We start from the raw sequence: 12,562 nt of genomic DNA, 5'->3' as shown, positions 1-12,562 counted from the left end.
AGGAATCTCAACCAGCAGAAAGTTTGTACGAACGAAGCTAAAAAACCTGTGACAGCGTGTAAAACGTTATTAGCAGCAGTGAAATAAGATTCTAAACATTAGTGAAATCGTAGAGGCTATTTTATGCTGGAAAAATTCTTCTAGCACAAAGTGTCCCAATGAACTGAACCTTTTAATACAGAAATACATCTTCTGTCATGTGAAGGCTGTGTGCAGGCAGGAGTGGTAGTAGGAGGACCCAATGTGCAGACACTTGGAAGCAGAAAGTAACTCAAACTCAGATTTATTGCTAAACTCAAACGGAAACAAACTTGCAAATAAACTTATGCAGACAGAACACACAGCATGAACGAGGGTAGATCGCAACACAGACAGATGAAAGCACAGGGCTCATATACACAGAGGGAGCAATCAGGGAATGAGTAACAGGAGGGAAACACAGCTGGGGCAAATCAGGCCTAACGAAACAGGGGAAGCAAAACCAGATAAAGTAACATAAGACATGGACCTTCAAAGTAAAACAGGAAACATAACACAGACTGAACTTACACACACAGACTCACAGGCAGGCACTACAACAGAGGGAAGAGAGACGTGGGACCAGGGCAGACACAGACACTGACTGGACACGGGGATACAGCAGACAGGGGAGACAGCAACTATGGATCACAGACAGAAAACCAGAAAACTAAAACTCTAACAAAACCACCCAGAGAACCTAAACTAAGAATAATCTTATAACCCATAAAGCAAAGCTAGAATATAATGAAATAACAAAATCAAAGAACCAAAAACACAAAACACTGGGTCGAGGACCCAGGCACACTAACATCTAATGATAAAAAGACAAGCAGAGAATTCATTGTCTGTTTTCAATTGCAGAGCTGGGATGCTCGTCTTCTGATGGAGCGCTCTCGAGCTGTGAAGTGTCCAGATATCAGGGCTCACCTGGCTGGTACCAAGAAGGTTCAGGAAGTGCTCGCCAGACCTGGAGTCCTGGACAGATTCTTCCCAGACCAGCCTCAAGCTGTGCAGCAGATCCGAGCGACATTCGCTGACCTCTACACTCTAGACATGGTGAGAAAAAGGACACGAGTTTTTCATTGTTTGGAAAATTTGGCATTAGATAATCCTCACCTGGGTGTTGATGTTGAGTGTAAGCAATATCATTCACATTTTATTCCTCTCATTTATTTCTCTGTGGTTGCGCTCGTCTACAGGGTCCAGAGAGGGACAAAACAGTATCAATGGCCTTGGCAGCAGCAGTTTGCCTTGAAGCCTCAGCGAGAAGGAGGAGGTACAGCGGGAGGACAGAAGCATCTTTAAAAATGTTGAGAAAGCAGCAAATGCTGAAACTTCTGTTTATTGCTCACCATTTGTTAAACTAGGGAAGCTTAAGCAGTGCATGGATCTGCACACACATGCAGCATTTGCTTGCATTCCATGTATGAGCTAGCCTCAGTCAAAACAGTGACGACACATACATGACTGCCTGCTGTTTTGCATTACTGTGTATCTACTGTGATTCATGCATGCTGTACTGTGACTGAGATAATAGTGTATATGAGACACACTTGACAACAACATTGATTAAGATGTGAAAAAGCTACCAGATACAAGTTGTTAGCAAGTTATGGCTGACTAACCACCCTGCCTTACATCACTCTGGGCTAATACTGTAAAAAACAATCATTAGTTTTCTTTGTAATATCAGATCATTTGTTTTGATAAATACATAGGTCAGTATCAGGGTTCACATGAGCTATTTTAGCAGTAATTTTACACCTCCACTATGATAGTATTTAGCTGTTAATCATGTTAGCAAGGAAGCTAGGGTTTGTAATTCATTCTTAATTTAGCCACGCTGCATAAATTTGGATGATAACACTTTTGAAATTGGCAGTTTACTTTATTGGGCAATTATAAAATCGTATTTCTTAGGCTGGCTTTTAAGAAAGGAGAAAAGGTATGTATCAGGTGGCTGGGAAGAAAGATGGAGGTGGAAAGGATGTGCAAGCTATGGGACAAAGTTGCTGAGACTAGGTTAAAAAGAGGTGACGATCAGTGAGCAGGAGTGTGGCTTCGTGCTGAAAAGAGCACAAGAGATTCTCTGGAGAGAAGGTGAAGGAAAGTCAGCTGAAGCAAGACAGTTTGTGGAGTTTGTGTTGGACTGTATGTTATGCTGGGAGCCTGGACTTTGATTCCAAGTTAATACTAGCTAGTGTTTCTCACTGGTTTTTGGGCGGTGGAGTAAAAGGGATTGGTTGGTGGCTGTTTCTAATGTTCCCTTGCCTTTACTTTGTTTCCTTACAGGCAGGGTAAAGACATGGTGATAAATGAGTGTGTGGGCCATCTGCTGAGGACCAAGAGCTCAGGACACTCAGACGGGGGCGTCGCAGCAGGAGTCACCGTGCTCCACAATCCTCTGCTGTTCTGAGATGTCACACTCCTGCCTGCACATATAAACCACAGTGAAGTCAAAGTTCCACCTGCACCTCCACCTGTTCTTGCAACAGCATGAAAACTGACAGAGGTGAGACAGGAGAAGAGTTTTTGTTTATTTTTGTAATAAGTTAAGGAATTAAGTTAAGAACAGTGATTAATTAAATTGTTTCTTGCAGTTTTGATTTAATGATTGTGTTTAGGATTATTTCAGAAACATGTTTAGAGGATCTTTGTAAGCCTGTATTTACTTTAAAAGAAGGGAAGCACTTCATTCTACAGAAAAGGTGACACATTACAGATGAGTTCATAAAAAGTGTCACTGTCACTCTTTCAAGGCTCTGTCACTTTTTCTTTTTTACTGGAACAGCATGGTAAAGTAGGCCTAGGGTGCCATCTTGTGGCAGTGTGTTGTTACTACAACATATGAAATTGTGTTTCTATTGGAAATATAATTCAGCGCCACCGAGCCGCTCTCTCAGTTACAAACTGAACCTGTTTTTTTAGACATATAAATCACTAAGCACAGTGAGGCCTTTGGTTTCTTATTCAAAATGCATGTTGATTTTTATAAGGTTGAAGAGCAGTTAGCAGTGCATTCATGGACATCTTTAAACTATTAATTGAAGAATCTTTGGTCATGATGGCATGAACTAGAAGCGCGAGCTCCAGGTGAGACTGCAATGAATGATTAGTTTTCATGATTGTTGCCTCAAGACCTGAGATCATGGTGGTGGGCTTGTGATGGACACACTTTTCATGGCTGAAAGCTCTCCTGTAGAGGCTAAGCCTAGGCTTGAAGCCACTGGGGTGTTCGTTGGCGGAGATGACGTGATGTCACTGGTATGCATGAACTTATTAAACTTGATACAGTCCAATAACTCCAGCCTTACTCATCTTGTCCTTCAGATTCTTTATTTCCAGGATTTAACATAGCAGCGCAGCGGTCACAAACTGTTTGCTTCCTCCCGACATTCTTGTCTAATATTATAAATGGATTGATCTGAAACGTGTAAGTGTGACAAATATGGAATAAGATACGAAATCAGAAACGAGGCAAAAAAAATTTCACAGTGCTATAGTCTGTAAATGGTCTTCTTTTGGCTATAGTAGATCTTTAAATTGTTCCTTTTTTAATTGTTTGTTTAAAATTGTTTTCTCTAGTTTAAGGCGTACGGTCCAGGCCTTCAGAGCAGTGTTCTGGCTGTTGGAAAACCCACTGAATTCACAGTTGATGCCAAGCAAGGAGGAAAAGCTCCTCTGAAAATTATAGCCCAGGTATATCTGGCTTTGTATATGACCACAAATATGTTAAATATATTGCATGTACCGTATTTTTCGGACTATGAGTCGCACTTAAAATCCGTTAATTTTCTCAAAAATCGACAGTGCGCCTTATGTATGAATTCTGGTTGTGCTTACTGACCTTGAACCGATTTTATGTGCTACACAGCGCTCAAAAATCTGTCAAAAAATGTTTTAGTATGAATTTGGTAAGCTACGAAGTCGCACCGCTTGATGGATTGTAGGAGCATTACGGCTACGTAGTCAGGAGCCTCGCAGAGTAACACGTACTGTGCTTCAACATAATATTACTGTATTGTGTGTGGATAAGGTTTCCAAAATGGCACCTGTTAAGAGACATGCTTACGAAGCGGATTTCAAACTCAAGGCTGTCAGTCACGCAGTAGAACGTGAGAATAGAGCAGCTGCGAGAGATTTCAACATTAATGAATCAATGGTACAGAAGTGGAGGAAGCAAGAAGAAAGAGTTGAGTAAAGTTTGACTTATCTGACTGTTGCGTTTTATAATCCAGTGCACCTCATGTATGAAACCAGACCTGTTCATCGACAGTGCGCCTTATAAACTGGTGCGCCTTATGGTCCGAAAAATACGGTGTGTTAAATCTGATAGAACTAATCCCTTGTCTTCTGCACAGGATGGTGAAGGCAATTCTGTGGATGTCCAGGTTAAGGATAATAGCAACAGCACATACACCGGCACCTACACCCCACGTAAGCCTGTGAAGCACACTGTGATGGTTCCACTGGACATAGGAGAGCTTGACCTCAGCCAGCTGACAGTCTCTCTTACAACACCCTCAGGCCCAGAGGAGCCCTGCCTGCTGAAGATGCTGCGTAACGCTCACATTGGTGAGTGTCCGTCTGATAAGTGAGAAGTTTGCTAAACAATGAGACTCATCAGAATCCAAATGCTTTATTAACCCCTGAGTAAAAGACAGAGAGGAGAAAATAATCAAAGTTAAAGCATGGAGAAAGAAGCAGGAGCAGCTGAAACGGGCTGCATGCACACACAAGAATAAGCCTTGGTTAACATCTGTTTTGTTTGTCTGTCTTAGGAATCTCGTTTGTTCCCAAGGAGATTGGTGAGCACCTTGTTAACATCAAGAAGAACGGTCATCATGTTCCCAGCAGCCCAATTGCTGTTGTGATCAAGCAGTCAGGGATTGGTGATGTGAACCGTGTGCGTGTGAGTGGACCGGGGCTGAGCGAGGCCAGGACTTTTCAGCCTGCAGAGTTCATCATTCACACTCGTGATGCAGGTATATGCTCAGTGAAAGCATAGATACTGTGATATTTTTCTTTTTAAACATAAAAATAGAATATTTTTCAGTCTCATCTTGTTATATTAGGCTTCATCTGCTTGAGCCATTCCATTGAAGGACCCAGTTAAGTGGGCATTAACACTGAGGACCAGGAGGATGGCTGGTGACACGATGTGTTGCTTTTTGAGGCCTTTTAGCCTGTTTCACTTTGTCAGACAGGTTCTATTTAACTGATTTCCTGATTCACAAGTCTGCAATTAATCAGGCCTGAGTGTGTTTAGTAACACTGAACTGAAGTTTCCAACATTGGTTAATCACAGTTAACTCGTGATTTAACAAGAGGGGCAATTTGTTTTTACACAGGACCAGGGAGGTTTGGATAATCTTTCTCCCTAATCTATGAAATCATCATTTCAAAACTGCATTTTGTATTAACTTGTGTTATCTGTGTCTAATATTAAAATTAGTTTGATGATCTGAAACATATAAGTGTGATAAATATGCAAAACACTAGGAAATCAGGAAGGGGGCAAAGACCTTTTCACATCACTGTAGACGTGATTACAGAATACCTTTTACATCCTGGATTACAATACCATATCCATCAACGGCAGATACTGGTTTCCATGACACACAGATACTGGAGTGGTCTGACCTGACCACACTCGCACTGCTTACCTGCAAAGTGTCTAGAGACACGGAAAAAAGCCAGAAAACAAAGAAAAAACACAAAGCCAAAGAATGTCATTTGCACACTAGCATGGACAATAACCGTAGACACAGTGCACCCAGTAATTTTTGAACTTCCAACCAAGTATCAAGAGCAGTACTGTCATTGTACCGGTACTAGCTGCTGTCTCATTGTTCAGAGAGCCCATCATTATGCAGAGAAAGGAATCTGTGTCTCTGGACCAAAATGACTGTACGTGTAGTGCTGTAGAAACAATACTGCCCACAAACCTTGATGTTTCTATATGAGGAGACCTTCAAGTATGCATATCCTCCTGTAAGGGTAAAGTTAAGGGACGTTTGCACTTTTTGCATGTAAGCCGGTCGGTCTTAACTGGAAGTTGCACTTGAGCTGTCTTGGCATCTTTCCCTTGTTTGACTCACCAGTTTTGCCCTGAGCTGAACTGCTGCCTCCTTCTCTGTTGTGGTACTCAGCGGTGACCAACATGCTGTAACGTGTATCTGGCTGCAATGACTCCAGCATCACCTGCTTCTCTCCACCAGGGACCAGCACCTGCAGACAACAAACCACACTATCATCCCAACACAGTCAGAACTCATTTAAAGTTTTGGGACTTATGGCATTTCTGGAATTCTCACACATGACAGCCGGCTGAAGGCCAGAATAGTTGAAGATGTAAAGACTAGAACCCACTCACAGTGTGACCCTGGCTATCAGCTCCAGTCAATGCTGTGTAGGACACACGATACTGGAGGACATGAGCATCGGGAGATACCCAGCTGAACACCATGCTGACGGCAGTCTCATCAGAAACCGTGAGGCTGGAATAAGAATAAGAAGTGGAATAAGAAGTGGTAATCTGTGTACTGTGCTAGTGATCTGCATAATTCACTTGAGATGGTCATTTGTTTGGATGGCTGAAGTCGGCTAACGACTCAGCTAATTTCATCAGGCTGCTAATGAAACATCTAAAATGATAGATGGTTAACTACACAACGGAAGTAACAGCATTACAATCACTTGATTTAATTACATTTTTCCCCCCAAACCTTTGATCCAAATTAGCAAAGTACTGCAGCCATCTGAACCTTCTAGGTGTTACATGTTACAGTGTTCCACTCTGGCCAGCTTTAAAAATGGAAAACTCTTTGTTTGGTTGACTCAGTTCTGTAAATGAGGCTCCTTTCATTTGTGAGACTGTTGTTCTTCTCTCCCCTTTGGTCCGCCCTTACAAGGTGAAGGTGCTGCCCACCCATGATACCAGCAAGGTGCGTGCAAGTGGATCCAGCCTTAACACCACTGGAGTGCCCACCTCTCTGCCAGTGAAGGTCACCATTGATGCCAAAGATGCAGGTGAGGGACTGCTGGCAGTGCAGATCACTGTGAGTGCATGAACATGGACCACACAATAATGTATTCAAAGCATTGATATTTAGGTAACAGTTTTTGTTTTCTCCTGAAGGACCCAGAGGGGAAGCCCAAGAAGCAAATATCTGTGACAGCCATGATAGGACCTACCTGGTGTCTTATGTGCCAGACATGACTGACAGATACACCACTCTCATTAAGTACGGAGGAGACGAGATCCCTTATTGACCCTACTGAATCAGGGCCCTGCCCACCGGAGATGCCAGCAAGTGCACTGTCACTGAATGTTGTCCAGTGGCCAGGTAGGACTTCCTTGGTTGCTTATACACTTTTAGTTTTCTTTGAAAACGGCCCTTTAAGTCACTTGAGCCATGACTTGAGTAAGCACTGTCCTGTTGAGTTTGTGGGCTCAGATGACACTTATTGTAGAAACGATGAGAAATCATGTTTTATTTTTTTGTAAATTATAGTCAAACATACAGTGAACTAAGGTATTCTTGTTGGTTAACAGAGCAATGCGATAATAAAAGTGGACAAAGCACATCGAGTTGCCACAAATATTTTTGTATATTATGCAGTTTACATAGTCGAAAAGGAGTATAAAGGAATGTGGGGCCTCCCTGCTGCTGCCGAGTCGGGGCAGTTTACTTTGGTTTTCTCCACCCCAGGGAACCAGGATCATATTTTTAAAGGGTTTCTTCTTTTGGATATAAAAGTGTCATTATGTGCATGCACTGGACATAATCAGAAAAGAAGCACTCACAACAGTAACCGTGTATGGAGTGAAACCTGGAGCTGGACATGTAACGTGCCCCACTTTCTTTTAAGCCCATCCACCACCCCAGCATCCACCTGTATGCTCCTGGAGTTCTATGACTAACATATTTGCAGGGAGTGATCCACCCGAAGACTCGGCACCGAGCTCAAACTGTATTCTGCTGCTGTGTTTAATCAGTGAAATTAACTTGGCTTTGTTGCATTTTATTCTTTTTTATTTTCTTTTACAAGTTGATTTCTGTTGTAATTTCTGGATAAAAGGTAAAAGTATTACAATTGTTATATGAATAAAATATAGTTAAAATGTCCTGTGTATGGTTTGCTCAGCTGAAGCAGACCTAGATGTGGTTTGTGAAGCCTGTCTACCTGAGCTCCAGACAACCCATCAGACTGCAAGAAGCCTGTTTAAGGTAAGTCTTTATTAAGGACCGCTGTAGTCTTGTGAGTATTTGAGTGCAAAAATGAGTGGTCTCCAGCTAATTTCGAAAGGCTGGTTGCGCGATGAGCACGTTGAGCTCTTTTAATATAAGAATTTTCCCCATTCTGTTCGCCCGTCATGTGGCCACATGTGGCCGGCTAGCAGGTTAGTAACGTCCGGGTTCGAGCCCTCGGCTCACCTGGCTCTCTATGTTCATCTGCTAGGGGGAGGTCCAGGCAGGTGATCTTGGAGTGAAAATTCCAAGGGATGAACCTTGTTCAGCCTGGGCCTCCCCTGACTTATTTTTTTTGTGTGTGTGGTTTGTTTTTTTTCTTTTACCTGCCAGCAACAAACAGCCCAGCCCCTTTTATGGGACCTCCTTGTTGTCATGGCTACCAAGGACCACTCTTCTTGTGCCAACAAGTCATTGCCTGACAAAACATTATTTCCTATGTTTCTCTGTGTGTGTGTGTTTTTTTTTATCTCCAATATCTTTACATATCTTGCTGGATAGACTTCCTTGAACAGGGTTTACAAACGCCTTATCCTCTTTGTCCACTTAAAATATCTTTACACAACTATTCTTATATTTCTTGCAACATCTGCTGTCCTCTTGCCCACATTACTCTTAAAAAACACTTTTTTAACGTCAACCACATTTTTGGAACTAGATAAATAAAGCATATATAAAAGTCACTACCAAAAACTCATTGCAGCTTGTACGTTGTTATAGGAATGTTGTTTGTGACTCAAGATTACTTGAATTCATCCATGAAGGATACATTTGATATATGTTTTCACATATTATAGACCAACAAGTTATTATAGCAGTTTAAATACGAGCGATCGGTTTTTGGCAGATGATCATTTTTTAGCACAACACCGCTAAGCACCAAGTCATCCATCCTTTCTCCTTTTCTTCTTTTCATGCCGCCACCATGGGAAGCGCCCACAAATGTGTCATTTCACACTGGCAGCAGGCTGGCGGAGCTAGCTGTGGTGCTTGTTTTCTCTGACTTTGCTGTTTCACCGTGTTTAGATAACGTGTCATCTGCAAAAGGTTGCACTCATTTTCCTGCTTTAGCTTTGTACTCACACACACACACACACACACACACACACACACACACACATGTCTGGTTTGCTATCCTCGTGGGGACATCCCATTGACATAATGCTTTCCCTAGCCCCTTACCCTAACCCTAACCATTAAAAATGAATGCCTAACCCTAACCCTTACCCTAAACCTAACCATAACCTAATTGTAACCCTGACAGTAAAACCGCATTTTGAGTGTGAAAATTGCTTTCAACCCCGAGGGGACCTGGATTTTGGTCCCCACGGTGCAGAAAGTCCCCACCAGGATAGTAAAAGTCAGATTTTGGTCCCCACCAGGATAGTACGAACCCGTACACACACACACACACACACACACACACACACACACACACACACACACGTGTGTGTTAGTTTAGTCTGTTTCAACCTCTCTTCGTGTGGAAACACACATATCTAGAACTATTCTTTAAGGATGTCTGCATTTCACACAACTGTCTAATAGGATAAAATAATTGACATTGTATACCCAAAGGTCAAGTCTGGATAAACATGTATATGATCTCCAACTTGAATGCAAAGCCAAGGCATATAATTGTGTGGTGTGTCAACTCTAATTTGTTTCCTCTCTGTGCAGGGGGATGACTGAAGCTATCACCTTGCTAATCCTTGCTGTCCAAACTGGCCTCATTGAGCTGCAGGTCATCCACAGAGCCTTCCTCCTCTCTATCATCTTCTTTATTGTTGTTGCTTCCATCCTGCAGTCCATGCTGGAGATAGCTGATCCTATAGTCCTAGCCCTGGGAGCATCTAGAGACAATTAAGATAATATACCAAAGACTTTTTTTATGTGTTTATTTTTAAGAAAACTCTGTGTCCCGCTGTTTGTTTTATTTTTTACTGATCATAAACAACTATTAATAACTATGGGCAGTTAGTTAATTATCACAGAATTCATTATCTATGGTCATCAGTACAACTCATGCTAACATCATAAATTAAGTAATACTAGGGTGTACTGTCCTTCTTTCTTCATTCCTAAACAGGCAGTTAGTCTTTTTGACATCAATAAATGTAATCTGACTGAAAGTGTGTTTGCAAAGCCTGCTATCAACCTGACTGCTTTCTCATATGCTGGTTTTGCTGCCCGTCCCGTAGGAGTTTGTGGAAGCACTTCCGTGCAGTTTCTCTCTGTCCCTTCCTGCTGACCTTTCCAGCGTACATGGCTTATATGATCTGCCAGTTCTTCCACATGGACTTCTGGCTTCTCATCATCATCTCCTCCTCAATCCTCACCTCTCTCCAGGTAACACACAACCGCATCGCAGTGACATCGCAAAAACATTCAATTAAATAGTTTAAACTTGCTCTACCCAAACAGTTCAGCCCAATAATAATTAAACATGTATATTTGCTTGTTTTTTAATTCCATAATAACTCTGAAACACTCTACCGCCAGGTGCTTGGCACTCTGTTGATCTGTTGTTCACTTCATGGTGGAGGAGTTTCGTAAAGCTCCAGTGGAGAACGTGGATGAAGTCATATATTGTGTAAATGGGACCTACAGATGCTGGAGTTTCTGGTATGTGTCACACACACGTACAGCAACTCTTTGCTAAGTTCTGACTGTAAACAGACACTGTCATGTAATGCATCAGCACTGTCTCTGCCTCACTGTCAGTGATTTGTTACCTCACCAGGTTGCGGTGTGCGTGGTGTGCTATGGTGTATCAGAGACTGTATTTGGCGAGTGGAGTGTGATGGGAAGCACCATCATCTTGGTCCACTCGTACTATAACGTCTGGCTCAGAGCCCAGCTGGGCTGGCAGAGCTTCCTGCTCAGGAGAGATGCTGTAAACAAGACAAAAAGCCTCCCCACAGCTAGCAATACACAGCTGGAGCAGTATAATGACATCTGTGCTATCTGCTTCCAGGTATGAACTGTTTTTATCTTTATCTAAAGAGGATGCATGACCGAGAGTTAATCTGGGGCTTTAAAAGCTAGGCTAATGTGAAATTTGATTTGTTCCAGGACATGACCAGTGCTGTGATCACTCCGTGCAGTCATTTCTTCCACGCTGGCTGTCTGATGCCCTCTCTGTCATTCACAACTCAAGAGCCAATCACCAACTAACGGTGGAGCTACCCAAGATACACCTGCAGCCAATCACATCGTCAAACCTCCATTATCATCTTCCTCTTGTTCTTCTTCTCCTCTTGCAACTGATTCTGTGCTGCACCAGTCCCCTGCAGATCACCCTTCTGCATCTTCTTTCTCTACCTCTTACACATCAGACACACCCGACGCTCCTGCATCTCTCTGCCATTCTGTCTCCACCTTTCACCAACCAACTTCACAGGTACTGACCTAAGCAGAGGCGAACCCTGCTAAACCCGAATCCCCCCCTCAGCTAAAATCAGTCTCCCTTGTGGACAGCCAGGAAAACTCTACTGGTCCATCATCACAATCTAACCCACCAACTCCCCATTCAGTGGAACCTGTGTTTGGGTGTTAATGGTAGCAGGTATTTAGTATTGCACACTGATATATGTAAAGACTCCAGTGTGTGCATATGTGGTGTACATTCACTGCTGTTGTGCAGTGTACAGTCTGACAGCAGCTGGAGGGAAAGGCCTCCAAAATGTCCCCTTTGCACACGGTGGGTGCAGCAGCCTGTCACTGAAGGGACTGCTTAGTGTTGTCAGAGTGACCTGTATGGGGTGGGAGCTGTTATCTGACAGAGAAAACTACCTCCACTGGGTCAAGAGGGCATCCCAGAACAGAGCTAGTTTTCTTGATCAACCTGTTCAGTTTCTTCCTATCCCCAGCAGACCACACCATAAAACATGGACAATACCACCAAAGAGTCCTAGAAGGTCTTCAGGAGCGCTCCCTGCTTCCTTCCAAATCCCTTCCAAAAGACTTCTCTGTTGCAAATACAACCGTCTCTATCCTTTTGTGTAGATGGACTCTCTGTTGTTACTCCAGACCAGTTTATTGGTCAGATCACTTATATGAGTCAGCTATCTTAATGCCCATTCTCTGGATGTTCACTGGTGTAGGTGGATTCCACTACCTGCTCCTTGTTTTTCAGAGTGTTGATCTGAAAATTGTGAAGGATTAAAATATTCCAAGAGCTCAAATTACTTCACCAAAACATGTTTCATTCATATTTTATCAACACAAATTGCACAGGTTTATTGAATATGAATAACTTGTGTTAATTCAACTCAATTGTTTAA

The 12,562-nt window shown here is 42.7% G+C and overlaps 2 protein-coding genes across 3 annotated transcripts in view; both read left to right on the top strand.

Annotated features, from left to right (window-relative positions):
- Positions 1-11,956, top strand: part of LOC134637803 (RING finger protein 145-like) — a 33,221-nt gene extending 21,265 nt beyond the window's left edge. Inside the window, exons 2-6 of the mRNA XM_063488327.2 lie at positions 9,957-10,020; positions 10,478-10,625; positions 10,779-10,901; positions 11,020-11,253; positions 11,352-11,956. Coding sequence (XP_063344397.1) covers positions 10,887-10,901; positions 11,020-11,253; positions 11,352-11,453 — 351 coding nt within the window. The 5' untranslated portion in view covers positions 9,957-10,020; positions 10,478-10,625; positions 10,779-10,886 and the 3' untranslated portion in view covers positions 11,454-11,956. The remainder of the gene's footprint in view (positions 1-9,956; positions 10,021-10,477; positions 10,626-10,778; positions 10,902-11,019; positions 11,254-11,351) is intronic.
- On the top strand, positions 4,448-7,198 carry LOC134637812 (filamin-A-like). 2 transcript variants are annotated; one of them, XM_063488338.1, is made up of 4 exons: positions 4,448-4,596; positions 4,803-5,006; positions 6,936-7,053; positions 7,163-7,198. In XM_063488338.1, the coding sequence occupies exons 1-3, from the start codon at positions 4,482-4,484 to the stop codon at positions 6,956-6,958; spliced, it is 342 nt and encodes a 113-aa protein (XP_063344408.1). In that variant the 5' UTR covers positions 4,448-4,481; the 3' UTR covers positions 6,959-7,053; positions 7,163-7,198. The 2 variants fall into 2 exon arrangements, with proteins under 2 accessions (XP_063344408.1, XP_063344409.1); XM_063488339.1 differs by lacking the exons at positions 6,936-7,053; positions 7,163-7,198 and adding an exon at positions 6,126-6,178.
- Positions 11,957-12,562: the final 606 nt, after the last annotated feature.

Source organism: Pelmatolapia mariae, linkage group LG10_11 (assembly GCF_036321145.2).
Source record: "Pelmatolapia mariae isolate MD_Pm_ZW linkage group LG10_11, Pm_UMD_F_2, whole genome shotgun sequence".
NCBI lineage: Eukaryota > Metazoa > Chordata > Actinopteri > Cichliformes > Cichlidae > Pelmatolapia > Pelmatolapia mariae.
Note: the sequence above shows the minus strand (reverse complement) of the source record. Positions and strands in the feature narration are given on the sequence as shown.

Bases quoted from the DNA above. Each gene is read 5' to 3' on its own strand.
- LOC134637812 (XM_063488338.1), top strand. From the start codon at position 4,482: ATGGTTCCACTGGACATAGGAGAGCTTGACCTCAGCCAGCTGACAGTC. The intron at 4,597-4,802 runs GTGAGTGTCCGT...TGTCTGTCTTAG, and splicing joins GCTGCGTAACGCTCACATTG to GAATCTCGTTTGTTCCCAAG. The intron at 5,007-6,935 runs GTATATGCTCAG...CGCCCTTACAAG, and splicing joins CATTCACACTCGTGATGCAG to GTGAAGGTGCTGCCCACCCA.